Source organism: Primulina huaijiensis, chromosome 1 (genome assembly GCF_012295235.1).
Source record: "Primulina huaijiensis isolate GDHJ02 chromosome 1, ASM1229523v2, whole genome shotgun sequence".
In the NCBI taxonomy this organism is placed as follows: Eukaryota; Viridiplantae; Streptophyta; class Magnoliopsida; order Lamiales; family Gesneriaceae; genus Primulina; species Primulina huaijiensis.
Genome location: NC_133306.1, coordinates 21,668,312 through 21,692,402, shown reverse-complemented (window position 1 = coordinate 21,692,402; position 24,091 = coordinate 21,668,312). Strand labels below are relative to the sequence as shown.

Sequence of the window (24,091 nt, the reverse complement as noted above, 5' to 3'; positions counted from 1 at the left end):
TTGAGCAAAATAACTCTCGTACTTATTATTATAAAGTGTGGTAAATATATAGAAAAACCGGAATCATGTTATTATTGATATCCCCCAAAATAAATTAATCCTTCAAAAGTTTAATAAAATCAATATATTCATTTGATTTAAGTATATGTATCATCTAAATTCTACAAATAGATGAAAAAATAAAGATTTTGTTCATTAGTAATCTTGGGGATGCTCTCTTATCTTCCAAAAATCATATCCAAACTTGGATTATACACATAAAAAAAGCATAACAACTGAAATCATCAAAACACCAATGAATGCTGCAAGAAAATGTTAGCATCATAGTCGAGTAAAATCGTCGCTAATAAATTTGGCAAAAATTTGTGTGAGACGGTCTCACGGGTCGTATTTTGTGATACATATCTCTTATTTGGGTCATCCATGAAAAATTATTACTTTTTATGCTAAGAGTATTATTTTTTATTGTGAATATCGGTAGGGTTGACCCGTCTCACAGATAAAGATTCATGAGATCGTCTCACAAGAGACCTACTCAATAAATTTTTATGAGAGTTTTAACCCCATTTTATTTTTATTTTTTTCGATTATTGATATTATCCCAAAACATATATGCTAGTTCGTGAGATATATTACCTTTGTTTTCTATATACTTATAATTACTATATATTTGTGCATTTACATAATAATATTAAAGATTGTCAGTCTAGTATATCGGCTAAACCATGTGTAGGATCTGAGATATATCTTCAACTCCGTCTAGCCATTTTTAAATGAAAATTTAACAAAATAATCATTTTGGTATGTACGATACAATTTATAAATTTAAAATCATATCAAACACCATATATAATTTATCCGTTGGATATCTTTAACTTATAATTCGGCAAGTGGAGAGCCACATATATGGTCTCCCGGGTTTTCTTAGCTCGAATGACTTAATTTATTTTAAAGTTTTTAAATTTTAATTTTGGATCGGTTTTATATGAATTCGGGTAACTCAAATTTTAAAAATTTCTTAAAACTTTAGCTTAGTTAGATTAATAATCTGACCCGGCCATGGATTCGGCCTCTCTTGATCTGCCTTTCCCAACTTGTTTAAATTTAAATTTTTTAATAGCTATCAAGGATAAGAATAGTAAACTTAATTTAAAAATAATGACATCATCCATGACGTAATTTGGAGCAGGAACTTGTTGGAAAAACCAATAAACAAACCGAGATTTTGCTGTACGTTTTCTGAGATCAGGTGTTTCAATTTTCAAATGGTACACCTCAACTATTTGATTTTATTCTGATTAAAATTTTAAACTCTAAAATTTTTTAATATTTTAAATAGATATATCTGAACTAATATCAAATTAATACAAAATGTACATATAATTTTTTTTTAAAAAAAATTGAATCACCATAGCTAAACATGGCTCTGTCATTTCACAGAAACAACCGTTTTTTCATATAGATCAAGAATGAGAATCAATTATTCGAGTCGATTGAAGTCATTAAATTTAAAACAATACGCATATAAATCAAATGATAAGATTCAAAAATCAAAATATTTAGATCTTGTTATCCATGTAATATCGTCTAGTCAAGTTATGTCTTGGAGAAATCTTGCCACTTGCCCAAAAAAAAAAAAAAAAAAAAAAAAAAAANAAATCTCCATCCTTGTTTAGAGTCAATATACACAAACAAAAAATAGTGACGTCAGTGCAAGCCATTTTCTTACCCGCTCTCTCTCTCTTCTGACCTCATCAATGCGAAGCTCATCTCTCCGAAACATTGTGTGCATATATATATATATATATATATACAGATTGTGTAATCATCCTTGGTGTCGTAAGTCGGTTAGTTGTAGGCTATGCGATTTCTTTGATCCAGGGCATAGATTTTGTGAAGATTTAAGGGACGATTCATTGGGTGCTGAGATTGACCTCAAATGCACAGTCGAATTGCGTTTTCAGATTCCAACGACGTCAGCGGTGGGAGCTGCAGCACCTGCTGCGCCGCCGCCACCACTGAATCGTCGCTCTCGCCGTCGCGTGATCTGCCTCCAGACGTTGCAGCACTTAAGCGCCTTTCCGACAAGCTAGAATCGATATGCTTCCACACGTCATCGCAGCCGGACTTTGACTTTTTTGCTGACGCGAGGTTAATCACTGCCTCTGGCAGGGAAATCCCCGTCCACCGGTGTATATTGGCTGCTAGGAGTATGTTTTTCAAGAATTTGTTTGTGGATAGGGAGAGGAATGCGAAATTTGACCTGAAGGAGGTGATGAAGGAATATGATGTGGGATATGATGCGCTGGTGACAGTGCTCACATATGTTTACTGTGGAAAAGTTAGGACTCCGCCCAAGGATGTGTGCGTGTGTGTGGATGATGAGTGCTCCCATTTGGCTTGCAGGCCTGCAGTGGTGTACATGGTGGATGTTTTGTATGCCTCCTTCATTTTTCATATTAAAGAGTTAGTTGACAGGTTCCAGGTATTGATACGGTTTCCTATGGTCTATGAAGTAGATTGTTTTATTTTTCTTGAATTGTTATGTGATTCATGTTTATAATGTATGTGAGCGACCTATTTGGTTTCAAGTCTAAGGTTGATGTTGTCGTTGTATTGGATTTATATTTCAAGCTTCGTGCAGTATTTTGGCTTTGCTAAATGATGAAAATTATGGTTGTCTTGCGCAGGGGCGGAGCCACATGCTCCTTTAAGCCCGGATGACCCAATTTTTTTTTTAAAAAAATGTATATGTAAATTTTATATAATTTTGGAATAATATGATATTAGTCCGGGTAGATCAATTTAAAATATTAAAAGATTCTAGAGTTTAAAATTCGCAGAGCCATATTTCTGGCTCCGCCACTAGTTTGTGGCATCGTACACAAAATTTATTTCGTACGTGTATTTTTGTCCTTTGGACATTTGAGGTCCAAGTGGTTACCTCGGGACGGTTAATTATTGGATTTGCGATGTGGCTATAGCAGGCCTTGAACTCAGTTCAAAGTGATAAAAAAACAATCATGAAAGCAAAGAAAGTAAAGAAAAACTAAATCATGCCACAAAATGACATGTTATGAAGGTTTAAAATTCTTTTAAGAAGGTTCTCTATCTTTAAATGCCAATGGTTAGAGGAAGCGAAAGAACATGTTAGCTGTTGGATGCCATTTAAGTTGATGCTCTCTATTATTGGCGTTTTAGGGGTGTTCTCATACTCTGAATTCCTTTATCATCCCTGATATGACACTTTACTCATGCACTGTTCTTTTTAGTTGGATACCTTGGTGTTGTGCATTGTTCATAAGTTCAAATATGTGTGTCCTTTCAGGGGAATCTGATGGACATTCTTGACAAGGCTCAAGCAGATGATGTATTGATGGTTATGTCTGTTGCGAGCTTGTGTGGCATATCTTGTGAGAGTTTGCTTGTAAGGTCCATTGAGATTATTGTCAAGTCTGATGTTGATGTCATTACTCTTGATAGAGCATTGCCTCCTCACCTCGTGAAAAAAATAAATGACTCGCGCATGGAGCTTGGCCTACAATCACCCAAGAACAACAGTTTCCCTGATAAACATATTAAGAGAATACACAGAGCTTTGGAGTCTGATGATGTTGAGTTAGTTAGAATGCTACTTAAGGAAGGGCATACTAATTTAGATGACGCGTGTGCTCTCCATTTTGCTGTTGCTTATTGTGATGCTAAAACCACCACAGAACTTCTTGATCTGGCAATCGCTGACATAAACCACAGGAATCCAAGAGGATACACCGTGCTTCATGTTGCCGCAATCAGAAAAGAGCCAAACATAATCGTGTCTCTATTAACTAAGGGGGCTAGGCCATCTGATCTTACTTCAGATGGCAGGAAAGCCCTTCAGATCTCAAAGAGGCTGACAAGGGCTGTTGATTATAATAAAAGTATGGAGGAAGGGAAAGCCACTCCAAAGGATCGGTTATGCATAGAGATTTTGGAACAAGCAGAGAGAAGAGATCCCTTACTAGGAGAAGCTGCAATGTCTCTAGCTATGGCCGGTGATGATTTGCGCAAAAAGTTACTATACCTCGAGAATAGAGGTAAATCTTTACTGCACTTTTCGTTCTGTTTCGTCTTAAGAGTTTTTGCATGCTTTCGAAGCTCATCTTTTAACTTCTCTTTATGAACATTCTAAAACTTAGTTCTGTAATATTTGTCGCTCTAGAATCACTTCAGCCAGTCTCTTAGGCTAAATGGTTCAGTCACAGTGTTTAACTGGTGGAACAAGGAAAATTGATTTATTTCAACACAGGTTTGAGGTGAAAAATGGTAAGAAGTTGCGACATATGAAACTAGTTTGAAGATGAAGTAATTCACTTGAATTATGATGTGTTGGTTCTCAAACAATCTGCAAATGGAATATTATCTGTTTTCTTGGTTTTCGTCTTCTTTCTCCTCACAAATGATATCATTTTCTTCATAAGGCATAGCACTGCTTGAAGTGTGCCATTCGTACATGCTCCTTCAAAATACTTTCAATAGGCAGAACTTCTTGAAATGCTGCATATTTTGTCATTTTTAAAACATATCATAACATTCATGAATTCAGAGCATATTTTATCTAATATTTACCAGCCTTGTCTTTTTACGACCAATCTGTATTTACGCTCATAATGCCTTAAGATTGGACGATCTGGTTCCAAATTCATCAAATAATGATAGATGCTTTGGTAAAATCTTCGATGCTTGTTTCATGTGTTGAACTATAGACGAGCTATTTATCGTTTGTCCATGTGGAGACTTATAAAGGTTTAAAGCAATTGTCTACAACATCGTGGTTGAATTTTACTGGACTTTTTACCTTTCAGTTGCGATGGCCAAACTTCTATTTCCAATGGAAGCTAAAGTTGCCATGGATATTGCTCAAGTAGACGGAACTGATAACTTCCTTTTAACTGCTATGAACAAGAATATGACTGGTGCCCAGAGAACGGGTGTTGACTTGAATGAGTCACCTTTCAAGATGAAAGAGGAGCATTTGAATAGGTTGAGAGCCCTCTCGAAAACTGGTACATAAATTTTTTATGTTTACTTGCCTTTTGGCTCTTTTTCTTGTTTCACTGGGTGTATTAAAATGTTTCCTAATTTTAAGAATGTTCCAACAAAATGTGATCTAGTTATAATTTGTAAAGTATTAGGACATATCCTCATTTACCAGAACCGATACTAAATAATTAGAACATGTAAGTGCATTGGAATAATCGACTGAATTCATTATATAGTCAGATATTAGAGACGGACTTGCTGAAATTAAGTTTTCTAGAGACACAACATTTGTATACGATCAAATGTTCATTTATCATCCACTTCCTCTATGTGTTTGACTGACTCTGATAAAATTATTTGAAGCCAATTCTTCAAGCGTGGTAACTGCCAGTGCACAAACTCTTCATCTTCCTGTATGTGTTCCTAGAGAAAGAAGACTTCATTTCAGCTTTCATTTTGATTATTAGATGGTAAAATTCTTAGGCTCCCATAAAATGATATTTAAAAGTTCTTCTCTGGGTCTACGGTACCATAATAGTGGACTTGGTGTTACATTAACAAGTCTAGCTTTTAATTTATCTATCTACCTGTTTTTATTGTGATGACAGTGGAACTAGGGAAGCGATTCTTTCCTCGTTGTTCTGCCATTCTAAACAAGATTATGGATGGGGACGATTTTCCCGAGATAGCTAAGCTGCAGATTGATCCTCACGAAGAGTGCCCTTCCAAAAAGCAAAGGCGGATGGAAATTGAAGAAGATTTCAGCAAGGCATTTACAGAAGATAAAGAAGAATTTGATCGTACGATCAACTTTTCATCATCTTCGTCGTCTTCGTCTATTGGATTGGCGAAACCGAATGGTAAACTTACATTTAGAATGTAAATTTTAACAAAGTGCTTGGGAGAATTGTATTTTTCAAGAACTGTATACATCAGTTTTCCAACTCTTTTTTCACAGGTGTACCATAGTTTTGTAAGTTGTAATTTCGTTAATTTATATGGATATAACAAATTAAATTTATTATGTTGTAATGAATGTTTGGAAAATAAAGAAGCTAGAGATTCTGGGTTTTATACCTTTTGTTTGGAATAATTTTGGTTGAATTGATACTTGAATTAGTTAAATCTTGAAGAGATATTTTCTATTCAACATGGACAAAAATTTAAATTTCTCACCCCAATATATTATTATTTACCTGAATAATATGATTTGTACACTATTACATTAATTCAAATATGTATCCAATATGATGGAAGAGTAGCGGTTGCTGGTTTATGTCATAGAAAAATGTTGTATTGTTTCATATTTTGGGCTGAAAAAAAATAAATTTTATGAGCAAACAATGACTAGAAAACTTTATACTTATTTTGCATAGAAATTACTTCAGTACAATACGTGAATTTATTTAATCAGATTAGATAATGTTATTTTGTTAACTATTTAACTACGATAAATTCTTACTTGATTTTAATCGAAATTTATGTTTATGAATCTGTTAGCCAATTTGCTAAAAGTGAAAATATGAACACTACAGATAAAGAACAGTGAATGACAATAGTCTCGTGTATGTACAGACAAAGCACAAAACAAAAGAAATATACTATCGGAAGTATACTATCGCGTATGAAAAAACAACAAGAATAAGTAAACCAAATCGAGGCTTGTAACAAGTACAATTTCTTTAAAAAAAATTTGTCATCTCCTGTATATGCTTGATAATCAAAATAGACGATTGTTTCTCAGGATATAACAGGTAGATCTGTAATAACAGTAGCATAAATCAGTACGCTAGCAAGCTGAATTAGTATAATAACTTTATCAACAGATTATGCTGAATAACAAGCAGTAGGAACGAGAGATGAGTTGATATGCCTGTTGTTTTTGAGAGTTTGAGTCAACCTCTATTATATATCCTGATTGTATTCATACGAAAGATCAAAGGTTGCCATCACTAGACAGCCATACGAAGCACCGACAACCAGCCATATGGAGGTGGAAGGTCTCACCGGACACGTGAAAGGTCTCTCTTCTGAAAATAATAAAATAAATAGAAAAATTGTGAGTATAAAATTGGAACAATTATATTAATTTCAATATCTGCTACACATGTTTGTGTGCTCAAATATAATATATTAGTATCATATATAAAATATTTGATATTGAATATCATATGCTAGTTCCACATTTTTAATTTTTGTATCGATTTTCATCCGAAAAAATACATGAGATATCGATACAAATACTTGTTATACATGTTTATCAGTTTATGTACTCAAAAATCATATATTAATATCAGATCTGTAACATTTTGACTCAAATATCATATATTAGTACCATATTTTCTCATTTTCGTCCCAGAAAAAACGTGCCATTAAAACTTATACTTGTTATACATGTTCGAATACTCGAAAATCATATAGTAATGTCAATCTAAAATATTTTGTACTCATATAACATATTTTATTACCAAATTTTCAATATTTTTAACAAAATTTCATATGAGAAAACAATTGTAGGTCTAAAGAGTATATAAATATATTTTTTTTGTGTGAATCAATAACTACAAATGAAAAAAAATTTGGTTTGACAGTGACCGGAAACAACTAGAACTATGATGTTGAAGATTTATCGATAATTTATTCTAGTTTCATAATATTTAATTTATATTTGGAAAAAAAATTGAATTTATTTATATGTAAACAGCGTGTGTTTTAAATTTAGACCATTGGACTGTGCGTAAACAACACCAACAGTGAGCACACACTTGAGAGTTGAAGCGAATTTCGTGTGTAAAATGGCTTATGTTGTACTATCTGACAATGGTCTTTGTTTCTCCGCTTCTCGCTTAAACTCACTCTCCTATTCTTTAAATTCTGCGCGTTGGTCAAATACAAGGATGGTTTCTGTTTCAGAAGTTTTATCTGTTGGTTTTAGTTTTGTTCCTCCAATTCCCCACAGTCCCCGCAAGCAACTGACATCTTTTAAGGTAAAGTCGTTAACTTTCTTGAATTTAATCAATTTTTGGATATGTGCATGGATTTTATTTGATAACAAGTGCGTTTGCTTGCTGATATTGTGCAAAAAACTTGATCCAGGATTGTTTCTCGAAGCTTTTGATTTTTCTTGTTGTGCCCTCTTCGTATATTTGATTACTGAATTTGATTTTGGGTGACAAAATTGAACTCAATATTTGACTATTTTAATTAAGTTTAGGGGCTTGGAATACGATAAAGTCGTCATTGTATTACTCTGGGGTTTCCTAGGCGATTTTCTGATTCTACTCTCTTATGTTTGGAATCCCAGGAATCATGCAACACCAGAAGGAATAGAACTTTAAAAAAGCTAACTGATCAACTTAGAATGTCATGTAAACACATTTCACGTGTCCGTGTAGGATCTATTGCTTCTCCAACATCGAGAATTGTGGCCATCGTTCGGTGTTTAGGTGATGAGAATTTTGTGTTGTGATTTAGGAATGTACTTTTCTCAGTTTCCTGGTACTTTGATTAAAGGAATATTTAAATCTGACACAGCATCTATCAACCGCATACACCCTTTAAGATCATAAATACACTAGAACAAAGGGGATAAGGTATTTCAAGATAAGCACACGAACAATGCCTTCTTATGATGGAAACGGCGGAAGTACTCATCTAGCATTAGATGATACTAGTTTCTAGCACATCATCTAACTTTTCTTTCATACTGTAATTTCAAGTATTTTATTAATAAATTTATTCTTCCGATAATTTAATTAATGATCAGTTGAACAAGTTACTCATACTTTTGATTCTTTCATCTAAACCATAGTTTCCTTAGGTTAATCATATTAAGTTTCTTCAACAACTAAACACAAAATATGAATTATATAAGGTCTGTGGATGTGTGACTCGTCATATTGATGTTTGCAAAGTGGTATGAGCACGACCTGTGATTTTAGTAGTAAAAAGATTTCCTCCTTTGGAATGCTCCAAATGCCCCCCTTAACTTGATTACTCTCTAATTAATGCTGGTCAGAGTCTCATTGATTAGCGTCATGAAGCACACCATGAAATCTTAGTTATATGTTGCTAAAACACGTTGCTGCAATTAACCTAGCACATGCTTCTTTGATACATTGATGTTGATTAAGGCAAGATTATTGGTGGGTTGAAATTCTTTATGATCTTAATTGTTATGCATTCATTTCCATATTACACGGCTCAATAATGTATATACTTGAAACACCCTTTCCAATGTTAAATCAAACTTTGGCGGGAGCTTTCGACGAGGAATCAATTGAAGAGATATGTAGGACATCCACTCAAGCTTTTACATTAGTGTATATATCTAAAATGAACTCTTATTACTCTCGAGAACGAAAGATGAAATTAGAAACGTAATTATTATCATAATAGGCTACAAAATGTCTTGGATGGTCAAGACTAACCATGTGTGATAACAACTAGAAGTTCTCTGCTTGAAAAATGATTAGTACTCAGGGAATTCGGGTTCAACATCTCCCACCACTCTCATTTTTTTAATAAACATTGATTCATGTGATGCACAAGCAGGGCCACCCATGAAACGAGGAGCACCCAACACATGGAACACATTATGACTAGCAATCTTTAGACATGATTTGATTCGAATTAACCTAGAAAATCAATTTGATTTCTTATCTAGAAAGGAGAGTTTGTGATTATATTCACTTATAATTGTATCAAGATCACTAACATAGCCAAAATTATCCAAACCACAAACATGGTATCCTTGTGGATGCATGACGTATGTGTATAGAGATATGAATAAACTAAATACAAATCCGTGCTTAATGAGTTAAGATTAATAACAAAGGTTTATGAAATCAGTTAGTCATTAGTTGGACACATTTGCTAACAACAGTACCATTATTGGCCGTTCGAATGTTGATTATCTATTATTGCACCTGCAATATGACCTATATTGTGTACTTAATGTTTACTCAGTCATTGACATAAAATAAATTTATTTCATCACTATGAGTGCTTTCTGATTTTTTCTTAGCAAATTTAATCATGTGTTTTTTAGTACTGAAATTCAGGTTGAACGTCATCATTTGAACAAATGCTACCAATACTTTTTCCAAAAATAAAGTGTTGGTGAAATATATTAAGTTGCCTTGTGTTTGGTGAAATTAATTTTTTAGGTGGAACAATGGAGCAAGTTACTAATACATTTTCGATCCTTTTTTGACAACTAGCATCGCCTACAGACATTTTCAATCCATTTTTTGACTTGTCAAGTCTGTTTTCATACACTTGTCTTGTTGGAAGCATTTTTTTTAATGGGCTTGGGACCATTGATCAATGCATCTTCACTTAAAATTTTTATCACATCTTTAAGATAACTTTTAGAACAATCTCCCTACTTTCCAATGTCAATCTTTAACGGAACCCTGACTTATTGTGGTCTCTTATCTCACATGTATCATCTGATTCTGCTTCTCCAAATTCAAGAAGATAAGCCATTTGAAAAATATTTTTATTTTTATCTTGGAATTCCAAGCACAACAAACTCTACGTGAGAATTTGCTTCGAACAGATAGAATATCAGCAGATCGAGTTTAGCGAAAGATCACTTCTTTCATGCTTGGTTTTCAAGCTTCGAAATTTAGTACACAAATTCATTGAAATATGGTTATTCTCTCTTTTAGATGTAAACCTGAGTGACATTTTTAATCCATTTAGACTACCACTCCCAAGGATCTGGGAGCCAATTATCTGATTTGATTCTAATTTTACTTGTTCTAATTCATTTGTTCTCTTAACACTCTCAGTAAACCTGTTCTTTGGGACTCCTTGAACAGATAGTAATACTAATTTTTGGGAATAGAAAAATGAAAGCTTGCTGTTGTTTTTGTCAACTTATTAGTTTACTGTGTTCACTGCACGAATATAAACAGTATTTGAGTAACTAGTAAGTCTGATATTTTCTCTTTTATCCAGTGAACAAATCACATTGTCTAAAAAGATTATGACTTGCAGTGTGCTATCCTGTGGTTCAATTTTTTTCCTCTTTTAGAAAACTGCTTGTTGAATCTGTTTTTCTGATTCATCAGCTGACGTTTGGTATTAGATTCATGTGAATGTCGCTAAGACTGAGCTGCCCAAGTGGTGGGGAAGATATGCAGGCCCAAATGTGAAAGGCATTCACTCCACACAAGAATTCTTGAGCGCCTTGAGTGAGGCTGGAGATAAACTAGTTATTGTTGAGTTCTATGGAACACGGTGTGCTTCTTGCCGAGCATTATTTCCCAAGGTAATTTTTATTTTCCAGGTTTTATAGTACCCTGATGATAGGATGGTCTATTGAAAGATTATTCAATGGCCATCATGTTAAACTTCTCTACGCATTGAGGTACATGTGCTTGATGTAAATGACCTGAATACAAGATACTTGTACGAAAGGAAATTTATGCGGAGTTAAAGCTTTGTTACTTGGTAGAAGAAGGTATATTATTCAATGGTACACTGGAGAATTCTTGTCTGAACCTATGCTGATTTGAGATCTTTCCTAAGATCGATTTTTCCAATTCACTTGAAATCAGTGTTAGCCTGGGAAAATTTTGAAGTGAATACATCTGTATGCCATACCTCGAGATTAAATCATGATCTAATTTATTTTCCTCCATACATTGCACATTGTGATTCAGTTTCTCTTGTAGTTTAATTGCTTGTTACAATGTGAGCTTTGCAGAACAGCAGATGAGCATCCTGATATTGTGTTCTTGGAAGTCAATTTCGATGAAAACAAGACCTTGTGCAAGAGTTTAAATGTGAAGGTTCTTCCTCAATTCCACTTTTACCGTGGAGCAGATGGACTGTCCTTCTCATGTTCCCTTGCCAAAGTAAGTTAGCTAATTCTGTTCTTTTTCTTTTCTTGCTTTTGCTGTTGGTAATTAATTGCTTTAATGCCACCTGAGGTTAAGAATTTGCGTTTCAGATAATACTTGATTAAAATTTGAGTGGTATCTGGCTTTGATATCGAGTTGTTTAGTTCTAAACTGGGTGAAATGATTTTTGGCTTTCTGTGATAATGAAAACAGCTAAAATCTTCTGCTGAAAAGGTGTAAAAACTGTGGTCAGATTGGAAATATTTTGCTAAAGAACTCATGGCCACAAATGATGTGCCTTTATGCTCATCTTTCGCTGCTCTTAAAAATTTGTTCTCTTTTGTCGCCCAAGTAATTCAAAGCATTGTCTGTAGCCTAATAAAACAGAACATTCAAATTTTAGACACACAACTAAAGATCTATTTTTATCAATGGGTTATTTTCTAGACCTCCTCTTTCTCACAGATATTAGTTAAGGTAGAAGAGGAACGAAATCTTCAATTTTAATAAATTAAAGAGTTGTGTTTGAGTCATCATGGGAGAGTAAAAGAGTCAAAAAACCTTAAAGAACAGTAATAATTTCTCATGAATGCAGGTCATTGGAGTGCTTGGCATTTTTAAAAGCATGCTGAATGTCACTGGGCGAGGGTTTTCTGCTATTTTTTATTATCAGATTGGGGGCAAAATAAATTTTACTCTGTATCAGTGGCACATAATGAACTTTAGAGTGAATATATAATAAAAATACTTCTCTCAGTTTCAGAAAATAAAAGATGCCACTGAAATACATAATACAGATCGCTGTAGCATCGGCCCCCCTAAAGGCGTTGGAGATCTCAACTTCGAAAGCTCCACGAGGCCGAAGGAGCAGCAAGCGAAATCATCTGGAACATAATTCCTTAAATCCTACCAATTGTTTAAAGCTACGGATTTGTAGTTTGATGATAGGGATGACTCCTTGTGTAAAGTGTTTGTACATTACATATGTTTGTAGGAAATTCTTGAAATAAGAACACACAATGTGATCATGTTCAATGCTTGGAAATGTACTTTACTTTCCAATCTGAAGGTTTGGTACTATAAATTCAGGATCATGTCTTGGAGAAGAGAGAGAGGGAGATGAAATAGAATCTATTTTGTGGGAGTAACACATTAAGAATTATAGAAAGCATTAGGTGCGGAAAATTTAATTATCATTTTTTTTGTTGACAGGCCTCTTTCGATTCGCGTTCCTAATTACAGAGAAATACTGAAGTTAATACATCTATGACTGTAACGTGTGTGTGGGGATCGAATGTGGTCGTTGGTGGTCGTAAATAGCGATAATGTTCCCTTGAAAATTTTGCAAGTTGGAAAGGAAAAATTAGTGTGACCATTTGAAGATTAGTAGAATTATAGTAACTCCTACATATCTTGGTTAATTTGGGAGAGTTTTCTTGTGACACAGATGAAATGGAGACATATATGATAGCAGCTATAAAAGGAAATTATAAACAAATAATATATGCCATAATTACTTTTAAAAAAAAAGAACAAAAAATAAACATAATCATATCAAAGTTCTGTAAAATCAAGAAGGAAATGGGGCAGTCAATAAGATATGGAGAATGACGAACTCTCCACTGGGAAAAAGTGTAAATGATGTTTTTTTTATATATATAAAATATAAAAAAAAATCTTACTTAAGGTAGTGGAAGCATAAGTTTGTTATTTTGAGATAAATCTTTTTTCCGTTTTGTTCGACCCTACCCACATGGGTAGTGCCCCAAACCATTGAGAAGTTGACACTTGTCAACTCCATACAATGAAGAGTTGACACGTGTCAAAATTTGACAAGTGTCAACTCCTCGATGGTTTTGGGGCACTATCCATATGGGTGGGTTCGAACAAAACGGAAAAAAGATTTATCTCAAAATAACAAGAGTTGACAAGTGTCAAAATTTGACAAGTGTCAACTTCTCAATGGTTTGGGGCACTACCCATGTGAGTCGGGTCGAACAAACCTTTTCCCCCGCTGAATTTAGTATCACACCCTGACCAAAGAGAGCAACCGGAAAACAAACAGTGACTCGTAATTTTTCATACACATCTACTATCACACTTTGCTCGAGCGTTCGTATTCATGCAACATGGCAGTGAGCAGTAACTTAACGGCAATCCTGAATTTCGTAGCCTTGATGTGCTCCATCCCTATAATCTCCTCTGGCATATGGCTCGCTTCTAAACCAGGAGACGACTGCATCCATTGGATTCGATGGCCTCTCCTTTTCATCGGGATCGCATTCTTAGTCGTGGCCCTCACCGGATTTCTGGGCGCATATAAGAAAAAGGAAGGCCTGTTGGGAGTGTACTTGGTGTGTATGGCTATGCTCATAGTGGTGCTTCTCGTCCTCCTTGTGCTGGCCTTTGTGGTCACACGCCCTGACGGCGCCTACTCCATCCCCCAAGTGGGATTCCGGGAGTACAGGCTGGAAGGTTTTTCCTCTTGGCTTCGGGATCAGGTTACAGGCAATGATAATTGGGGGAAGATATGGGCTTGTTTGGCGGATACTCAGACATGTTCTAAGCTTGCCAACAGATATTTCTCTGCTGCTGATTTCTTTGCTGGTCACCTGTCTTCTATTGAGGTATGCAATTGAGTTCATTAGTTAATACTCCATATAAATCTAGTATCGGACTCACATATTTGGATGAGTCCTAGCATATACAGTCCATGTTTGTTTGTTTGTTCGTTCATTTTTTCCACAGAAGAGAGAAAATAAAGATCATTTTAATTGTACACTGTCATTTTCTGAGATTTATTTCACAGAGTGAGATGGTAATACTGTAATAGTTTGTTATAAGTTCATTGAGATGGAAGAAAACTACCCTGACATGTTGTGACATTACAAATTAAGGTTGATTTGAGTTATGAACTGTGGGATGAATGAAATATTTAAGGGGGAGTGGTGTTGATTACCACTCAAAGGGACGCTTCTTCCCTTGTTCTTTCTCTCGCTGTCTTCATGTATACAGTTTAGTGTTTCTTTTTAGTTGGTGGAAAGTGTGACACGAACCACGAACTAACCACCATTGACCATTAGAATTGAAGAAGCTAGTTGACTGCTCACAAGATTGGTCGAACGGACTCGGACTTGTATGTAGTTTAGGGGCTAAGGCTCGAGGGTTTTGCTGAAATGATCTTTACTTGGTTCAAGAGACACTTCTATCATTATTTTCTTGTTTCCTTGACTTTGATATAGCATAGAAAATGCATACATGCATAAAGTTATGACTAAATTTTGTTGAGTTAAGGTGATCATATCCGCACTTGTGGTTAGCTGCCGAATACAGGGCAGTTTGTTTTCTCTTACTTCTCCATCTTCAAAAAAACGGTTCTTTTTAATCTACAGATGAATTAGTAAAGAGTTCAGAAATATTTTTGTACATTACTCCCATTATCCCATAATCCCACTAATTGGTATAAGCTGATTTACAGTCAGGATGCTGCAAGCCTCCCATAATATGTGGGTTGCAGTACTCGAGTCCCACGACTTGGATCGGATCATCGAACGTAGCAGCAGACGCAGATTGTGCTCTTTGGAACAATGATCCGAGAATATTATGCTACAACTGTGACTCTTGCAAAGCTGGTTTGCTTGAAAACTTGAGGCAGGAATGGAGGAATGTCAGCATTATACTAATTATAACATTGGTGGTTCTCATTTGGGTTTATCTCATAGCTTGTAGTGCATACAGAAATGCTAAGAAGGGTTGATGCTTCTCAAAATATACATTCATTATTATTTCTACAATTTTATATGCAACTTTTTTTTTAAAATAAATAAATAAATAAATAAATTCTTTTCTTTTTTTTTTTTCAAATTCTAAAGTCTGCCGGTGGTTGAAGGAATAAAATTTAATGGACTCCATCACATGCTCATATTCCTGTTCTTATCATTTTGAAAGAATAAGAATCATGTGCTTACCTTTTGCTTTTGGACCTATCAATTCACCCTTTCTTTGAAAATTTTGAAAGCTTTCAACTGATGATTTTAAATATGTTTTGATCTGATATAAAAATCAGAATAAATCAAAACCGTTTGTAAGAATTTTGTTTAGAAAAAACACAAGTGCGTAAAAATAATTAGAATTTAAAAATATATATAGCTTTCAAAGCATCAGCTAGAGTTTCTTTTTGACAAAATGAAAGGAAAAAAAGCTATTTATTATTCTTATTTTATCCAGTTAACGTGAAATTTTACGAGCTCGACTTTATGCGAGAAATATGAGTTCCATTAGGACATTATACATTCCTGTAGGACAAATAAAGTGACTATATATGGAGTTTTTTTGTTGTACAAGGATAAAGATAAATAAAAAAACATTGGAACAACTATATATATTAAACTCGTCGGCATTCACATATCGTATGCATAAAACGTTACTTCAACTGATACTCACATAAGTGTTCATGATAAGTACTCATCATATCAAATATACGTACATATATATACATAGAGAGAGAAGTGTATAAAAAGAACTTTGAAAATCCAGTTTACTAGATCTTGTCTTAAAAATGAGAGCACCAGCTCTTGTGTGTTACTTCAACTTCACATAACTGTTTTATATATCCATTAATCGAAATTTGAGTTTTGGAACCACCAACTTTGATTTTTTTTTCCCTTCCTTCCAGCCCTTTATTTTAGTGTCGACGTTCCATCGAAAATTGTTGACGTGTCAGTATCGTGTCATTAATTGAACTAAAATAGCATAAAATTAAAAACCAGTATTACAAGACTAAAGTTTGATGAATTAATAGACTAAATATAAAAAGATTGAGATAGCTGATATTTTTTATTCTCCCTAATTTATTATTATATTTTAAGAGAAATGGTCGTCCTCTATTAATGTTTGGTCCATATTGATTGTCACAACACCAATGCGATTATTCCACGTTTCCTAGCAAATTGTAACTTAGAAGACATCACAGTAAATCATTTGTCGATATAAAATTAAAATCTTAAAACAAATTACACACACTGATATATATCCTTAAAAACCGACCAAACTAGAATATTGTCATGTCACCTCGGGCTCAGGCAGGCATAAACACGACTACATAACAAGTTTCTATATTAATTAATTCGTATTCATCTTTGTTATACGAAAAAAGATTAACATAAATTGTTATATATAGTGCAATTAATCTCTGAGTACAAATCAATATTAAAGATTACATTATATTATAGTTTTGATCTTCTTCTAATATGTCAAAGCATTGTCCAAACCGGCCTTCACATTTCATTTTCTTTCTAGTGATCATCATTACATTCGATATGATAATTTGCATTTCAGCAAAGCCAATCATTAATCCATTGCAAACTTCCCTATGCAAAGATCAAATCCCTCCCCTTGATATCAGAAGTAAGATTCGAGCCGACCCTGATTCGATCTCAAAAGCTTCTAATGATTATGGAAACATCGTCCACAAGATCCCTTCATCAGTTTTTTATCCTTCATCAGTTGAAGACATCATTAAACTTATCGAATATTCGAAAAATTGTTCCACTCCATTTTCTATGGCTGCCAGAGGACAAGGTCATTCTGCGAGGGGGCAGGCCATGGCATACAAAGGAGTGTTTGTTGACATGGCCTCTTTGAGTTAAAATGAGAGTGGGGTTAGGGTTTCTTGGAGCCCTTCTTCAGGGTTTTATGCAGATGTCGGAGGCGGCGAACTTTGGCGACCCATCTCTCCCGTGAATTCGAACTGTTCTTACAAAATAATTATAATTTCTTATACTATATTAAAACACAAATGCTTCGTATCTGTTCGTTTGCAACTAATGGGTTTCGTCGGTCGTTTTCGCTCTATGTAGAGGTAAAGGCGACTTCGTAACATGCTCCGAGAAGGACAATTCTGAGCTGTTCTATGCAGTTCTTGGAGGTTTGGGACAGTTTGGCATCATAACAAGAGCAAGAATTGTCTTGGCCAAAACACCAACAAGAGTAATTCTCATTCTCTATATATCTACATTTATGATCTATCTATCCCCTATATTAATCTAGAACCATGTTCACTTATTTTGGTGCAAAATTCTTTTGTATTGTTATCTGTGTAGGCGAAATGGGCAAGATTACTCTACAGCAACTTCTCCTTATATACAAAAGATCAAGAAAAACTCATCTCATCAAAGGTCCCAAACTATGTGAAAGGTTTTCTTATCACAAATGAGTCTATTCCAGATAGTTGGAGGTCTTCCTTTAACTCGTCTTCAAACCAAGATCGCATTACCTTCCAGGTAGTCCGAAGTCTCGGATTCTTGATTTCAATGCTGGTGTTCTTGTCAATCTCATTCCCAAGATTAACACTCAACTCATGATCCTCCTCTACCCATTTAACCGAGATAAGTAATCACTCTACAATCCCCCTTTGTTTTACTTGATTGATATTATTATTATTTATTTTTTTCTTCATATTTTACAATTAATTTACTTGTTTATTCTTTGTGTTTAAATTTTTTCAGATGAGATAAAAGAATGTCTGCAGTTACAGCAGATGAGAACATCTTCTATACTCTAGGACTACTTCATTCGAGTAGCCCAACGAGACAAAGATTTACGATGAAGTAAATACTGAAATACTTCGATTCTGCCAAAAAACTGATATCAAGATCAAACTATATCTCCCGCACTAAAAATCAAGGGAAGATTGGATCAAACATTATGGCTCCAAATGGAACACTTTCCAAGAAAAGAAAACCAAGTTCGACCCAAGATTGATATTATCACCCGGTCAAAGGATTTTCAATCAATAACTTATATTTAGATTGACAATTTAGTGTGGCTCGAGTTGCTCACTCCTCAGGACTCGAAAGGTCGATTTGCTTTCTTTGTGAATAATATTGCAAAGGTACTTACTCGGGTTAAATAGGTCGACTTCAAGAAAAGAGTAAAATTTAACTTTGGTCACACACTCAAACTTGAGGGATAAACTTCTTTATTTTTCTTAAATGTTACTTAGATTTCAAGTTTATAATTAATTTTATCATAAATTACACATTTAACAGCTAATTTTACAAAATTAAAGTAAAATTTTGTAAATATACGTTCAATCTCGGGCTTAAAGTCAAATCAGCAGTCGCTCAAGAAAATCAAACTTGCTAAGCCTAAGTTACTCAAAAATTATCCAAGTCAAGTTCTCCAGCTTTAAAATATAGACTTGATCAAACTCGAGCTCGAATCGGAGTATTAATTTTATTCTCGTCGAGCTCTCCTAGGTGCCACTTGAGCTCGACTCAGCTGCATCTACATCTACATCTCTAACAAACTAAAGAAAAAGGTTGAAACAAATATTTGTACCGTCAGCGCCCTAAAGCTCATCAATAAAGGTTAAGGTTTGTAAGATTTTGAAGATCGGTATAAATCCCTTCTTTGCTTCCAAATCCAAATATCATAAGACCATTAATTTTAAATTTATGTGTTCCATGTTAGTTCAGATGTATTTCAAATTCACTCAATAATAATGTCTTTTGAAATTCATTATACTTTCTGTAACATCGTGTCAATGAGTAAATTATCGATTTAAGATTTGATCTTTTGTTTCATTGCAATAAAACTATAATCGAAATCCATGAATTTCAAATTAGTTTCTCCACAATTGCACCATAAAAGAATTCATGCAAAAACAGCAATGGCTATCAGATTACCACAAAGAAGTGTATCTCAAAAACAAACACAAAAGCACATCGTTATCCAAGTAGTTTCCTAAGAACAGTTTGAAAGGCTATTTTCTAAAAAGTGCACCAGACGTAAAGGCAGATGGAAAATCAACAGTAGCCTTCACAAGTTTGAGACATATAAACAAAAAGACCATGTCATGGAACAGGAATGATCTAGGATCAAATTTCATCTTTATTTTGTCTAAATCCGCGTATAAAAGCATCAAGATAGCTATTATAAATACTAATTTATAAAGTAAGCATGTTTCTGAAATGCAAGATCAAAACGGCATGTGAGATATTATACCACATGCGTGACAATGTCAACACGTTGCACATGTCCTGCATCTCCAAAACTTATTTCAGAATTTCCTTCCATATGTTACGCCACCACCGAGATATTGAAAACTTTTTCACAATTAAACTGCTGGAACCTTTTTTCCGTCCTCAATAAAGAAAATGACGGTCTCTGATACCTAAAACAAGAGCATAAGGCCTTCAATCAATTTCACAACCGGTGCAAAGACGTTGAATTATATTGAGAAAATGAGCACAAGTTGCAGTTCATTTTAAAGAATTAAACTAAAAAAAGGATTATATAACCGATGACATATGCAAAAGAACCATTTTCATGAAAGTGATTCATGGCAAGTTTTTTCTTTACATTTTTCAAAGACGAAAACACAAATTTTAGTAATGAGAATAAAGTTGTCTTTGCATTGGAAACATGCAAAATGTTCTTTTAAGTTGATGGAAATTTCTTGTTAAAGCTGCAAGTAGACACAAGAAGTAGAATAATTAAAGATATCTTGTCCTGGTAATGGAGCTGTCATCTAATTTAGGCCAAGCTGTAGTCCCTCATTGAGTTATACATATTATAATGCAGAGCACTGTGCTGAACGCAAGGTCAAAATTCTAACATAGCCCTGTATTAAAATATTTGTTAGAATGACACATCCAAGGGTTCCAGCACTAAGATCCAAAGACATGCTCTCGTTGATTATTTTGCATGAAATAACACTAAAACACACACACAAAAATTGCCACGCATGAACAAATACATGCACTACAACCTAGGCACCGTGGAAAGAAGTTTCAGAGCAGCATGATTGTCTAATACTTAGCAGCAACAGAAATTGATTTGTGGAAGTAAAATTATAATCTACGTGAAGCATCAACTGAGAAATAATATCTTCCATGGGCTTTCTGCATGAACTCCTCCGTTACCTCAATCCAACAACCAAATCAGGAGCACATTACTGATCTAGACTAGTTAATTTTTTCAAATTTCGCACACAACAATGGACTTGAGGAATGATAAAGTATGGTGCAAAATCTTTGCGTTTATATGGATGAAAATAGACACAAGGTCATGTGTGTCCAAAAATAATATAAGCTTTAGTAGAATAAACATAAAATTCACCTACATTTTAGCAATGAGCAACAGCATCATTTTAATCCAAATATGCAAGGCAAGCAAAGGAAATATTACTTGAAAAGAAAAAAAAGAAGACATGAAATTACATCTGGCCAGGTGTCGGTAATAAACTCTACAATGTCATAGACGATGTCTCCTTGAACATCAATTTGTTCCTTCTCGGTGGGGCCCTATTCAACATATCATATATCAGAAAGGTGGAAAAGCAAACCGTTTACATGTTTGAATACATATGTCAAAAAGGTTTATGCTGCTAATGCAAAATACCTTGACAACGGAAGCTCCAGTGGCAAATTTCTTCCCAAGCTTCTTTGATGCATCATTTAGTTTAACCCCTAAATTTTGAAATGTACAGCAAGCAGGTTATAGAACCTTCACCAAGAGATAATATAGTAAAAGTAAAATACAAGGAGCATACACCCTTACCAAAAAGTTCAAGGCCTTTCACAGTGGTGATACATTTCCTCTTGTTTCGAGTCACCTTTTCAATTATTACCTCCGGCTTCTCCTGCAGAACTTGAAAGTTTCAATACTGCCACTGTGTGTGGAACTCAAATATGGACCAGACAATTCATCACGCAACTAGAAACCAATTATAGAGCATATCATGTATCAAAACTGTATAAAATATCAGTGTTAGCAAATGATATTGATAAAACCTGAACTGAGGTGCCACTACACCCATCATTGTGATCGATACATTATTACAACCTCCCATTGAATTTCATGGTCAAGAACGTATGCAGTAATTTCCATTTTAAATTATTAAAAATATTACATAGAGACTAGGGATACAATCCAAGCTGGGGACTAGATGCTAGAGTAAAGCCAGTGTATGATACACCTAATAGGTTGCTCTGTGTGCGACTTGATCATGAACAAAAGCTTCTGGTGACATAGCTCCTAAATCCTAAAGTCTTGAAATTGCAGAAAGATAGAGCTTCAACATGCTATGTTCTCCATATAAGCAACTATCGATTAATTTATGGTAACTGAACCATGCACTACAGTCTACATTATGTTCAGATTCTCGATTCAAAAAATATAATATGAGAACATTTTTGTAACTACCTGAGCAAGCAAGTAAAGAGAAATAAGAAATAAAGTATGAATCTTGGCTGCATCTTCCCGAATCCAGTAAATCTATTTTTGTACCATTTTACTGGCAGTTGCATGCAAAAAATCAATGCTAAACATCCATTCAAAAAGAATTCACTAAATCTAAAGCAAACTAAGATTCCAACCCATTATTTACCAAAAAATTGCACAATTGCAATACAATTGTGGCTTTCAAACTTAGCACGAGAAAATATTTTTTGCAAAATCGTACCTTTTTTTTAATTTTCCCACCAGGTAATCGTTTTACTTCTTCCTTTGGTTGAGAAGAAGAACCTGTTGAAATGAAGAAGAGTAGTTCAAAAAGCAAGCCAAAGTATATTTAATAGGTTTGAGTGTTTGACAATCAAAAGACAACAAAAAAAAGTTCTTCAGTTTCAAATCATGCACTCAAATATTCAATGATACAGCGACAACCGATGGAAAACACACTGAGGTAATGCAAATTAAGATACTATTTAAAAAAACACAAATAAATAAATATAAGTACTGAATATAGGATCAATATATAAGGCTAAAAATACACAAACTGAATATAGGATCAATATATAAGGCTAAAAATACATCGAAATCCAGGATTAAAACAGTCGAAAAAAATTTACAAACAGAGATATTAGTGTGTGTGCAGAAGTACCATTGGAGGAGATAGAAGTGGACAGAAGCTCCGCGCCAGCCTCTGAAACCAAAACGTAGATTGAAAAAAGAAAACAGGGCAAAGTATCTCCAATTACAGATCATACTCGTACAATTAGGGTTCAAGGGTAAACCTTTGACAAGATCTGGATAAAGTTCAGGGGCGTTTTGGATCAACCATGGCTTGCATTTGTCGAAGTCGGATCCAAACTCGCAATACTCAGCGGGTAATCCGCAAACCCCACAGTATGAAACCCTAACAGGTTCAGGCTTCTCGGCCATAACTGCAAACTTGTGGAGACACTCGCGGCGGTGATAGTCCTTGGGAGCCTCACGTCACACGACGGCGTTTTAAAAGGCCGTGATAAATAAATGGCCTTTATATATATCATCATGCATAAAGATGTAAAAAAAATTTAGTTATATTCACGAATTATTAATAAAAATAAATTAAAAATTGATATAAAATTATCATAAATAATTTAACTGATATTTAATCACTTTATAAATTATAAATTATAAATTAATAAATTTGTAAGTCAAAAACTTGTGTGAGACGGTATCACGGGTCGTACTTTATGAGACTGATATCTTATTTGGGTCATCCATGAAAAAGTATTACTTTTTATGTTAACAATATTACTTTTTATTGTGAATATCGGTAGGGTTGACCCGTCTCACAAATAAAGATTCATCATCTCACAAGAGACCTACTCAATTTGTAAATAGTCAAACTAAAAATTACTTTTATCTTTTAACTTAAATTGTTTTTAGTTTCAATTATTATTAATAAATTTAATTAAATACATATTTTATTGATTACTTTTTAAATATATATTTATTTGAGGTTATATTATGATATTATCAACTCAAATATATAAATAATTTGTTTTATCAATTTTATTGATTACTTTTTAAATATATATTTATTTGAGGTTATATTATGATATTATCAACTCAAATATATAAATAATTTGTTTTATCATACTAATAAAATATAATAAATATTTGTTAATCGTGGATGACTCTAAACAAAATAATCAATATTTTAGTTTTTCAGTGTTTAACATGAAAGTTATAGATTAAAAAAAACAAATCAATTGAAAAATACATGGTCACAAAACGACGTTGCGTGAAAAATCTCATTTATTTCTTATTTATTATTATGTAATTTTAACTTACGTAATTCATTCATAAAAATTATCTTTAATTGGGGAGGCCCAAGCCTATCCATCCCTAAACACTAGTAACCGTGGCACACGTGTTGCGTGTGTCCTGAATACATGTGGCTAATATATTAAATATTCATGATATTACAACATAATGAC

General features: G+C 34.0%; 5 protein-coding genes across 7 annotated transcripts; 4 read left to right on the top strand and 1 right to left on the bottom strand.

Annotated features, from left to right (window-relative positions):
• The first annotated feature begins 1,728 nt into the window (after positions 1 to 1,728).
• LOC140984437 (BTB/POZ domain and ankyrin repeat-containing protein NPR1-like) lies at positions 1,729 to 6,104 on the top strand. The gene is made up of 4 exons (XM_073451856.1): positions 1,729 to 2,485; positions 3,329 to 4,076; positions 4,845 to 5,045; positions 5,631 to 6,104. The coding sequence occupies exons 1-4, from the start codon at positions 1,940 to 1,942 to the stop codon at positions 5,903 to 5,905; spliced, it is 1,770 nt and encodes a 589-aa protein (XP_073307957.1). The 5' UTR covers positions 1,729 to 1,939; the 3' UTR covers positions 5,906 to 6,104.
• Positions 6,105 to 7,763: 1,659 nt separating this feature from the next.
• On the top strand, positions 7,764 to 13,602 carry LOC140984420 (thioredoxin-like 2, chloroplastic). Of its 3 annotated transcripts, none has more exons than XM_073451844.1 (4): positions 7,764 to 8,009; positions 11,120 to 11,302; positions 11,733 to 11,891; positions 13,089 to 13,602. In XM_073451844.1, exons 1-4 carry the CDS (start codon positions 7,818 to 7,820, stop codon positions 13,110 to 13,112), a joined length of 558 nt encoding a protein of 185 aa, XP_073307945.1. In that variant the 5' UTR covers positions 7,764 to 7,817; the 3' UTR covers positions 13,113 to 13,602. The 3 variants fall into 3 exon arrangements, with proteins under 3 accessions (XP_073307945.1, XP_073307935.1, XP_073307927.1); XM_073451834.1 differs by lacking the exon at positions 13,089 to 13,602 and adding an exon at positions 12,640 to 13,077; XM_073451826.1 differs by lacking the exon at positions 13,089 to 13,602 and adding an exon at positions 12,634 to 13,077.
• A 276-nt stretch (positions 13,603 to 13,878) lies between these two features.
• On the top strand, positions 13,879 to 15,670 carry LOC140960736 (tetraspanin-2-like). Its single transcript, XM_073419026.1, has 2 exons — positions 13,879 to 14,503; positions 15,355 to 15,670. The coding sequence occupies exons 1-2, from the start codon at positions 14,006 to 14,008 to the stop codon at positions 15,631 to 15,633; spliced, it is 777 nt and encodes a 258-aa protein (XP_073275127.1). The 5' UTR covers positions 13,879 to 14,005; the 3' UTR covers positions 15,634 to 15,670.
• A 1,276-nt stretch (positions 15,671 to 16,946) lies between these two features.
• LOC140972505 (cytokinin dehydrogenase 2-like) lies at positions 16,947 to 18,789 on the top strand. The gene is made up of 3 exons (XM_073434922.1): positions 16,947 to 17,519; positions 17,701 to 17,864; positions 17,978 to 18,789. Exons 1-3 carry the CDS (start codon positions 17,126 to 17,128, stop codon positions 18,236 to 18,238), a joined length of 819 nt encoding a protein of 272 aa, XP_073291023.1. The 5' UTR covers positions 16,947 to 17,125; the 3' UTR covers positions 18,239 to 18,789.
• Positions 18,790 to 19,667: 878 nt separating this feature from the next.
• On the bottom strand, positions 19,668 to 23,137 carry LOC140984413 (translation machinery-associated protein 22). Its single transcript, XM_073451816.1, has 7 exons — positions 22,898 to 23,137; positions 22,765 to 22,806; positions 22,345 to 22,406; positions 21,441 to 21,522; positions 21,282 to 21,349; positions 21,101 to 21,184; positions 19,668 to 20,052 (listed from the first exon to the last, which is right to left on the bottom strand). Exons 1-7 carry the CDS (start codon positions 23,043 to 23,045, stop codon positions 19,996 to 19,998), a joined length of 543 nt encoding a protein of 180 aa, XP_073307917.1. The 5' UTR covers positions 23,046 to 23,137; the 3' UTR covers positions 19,668 to 19,995.
• Positions 23,138 to 24,091: the final 954 nt, after the last annotated feature.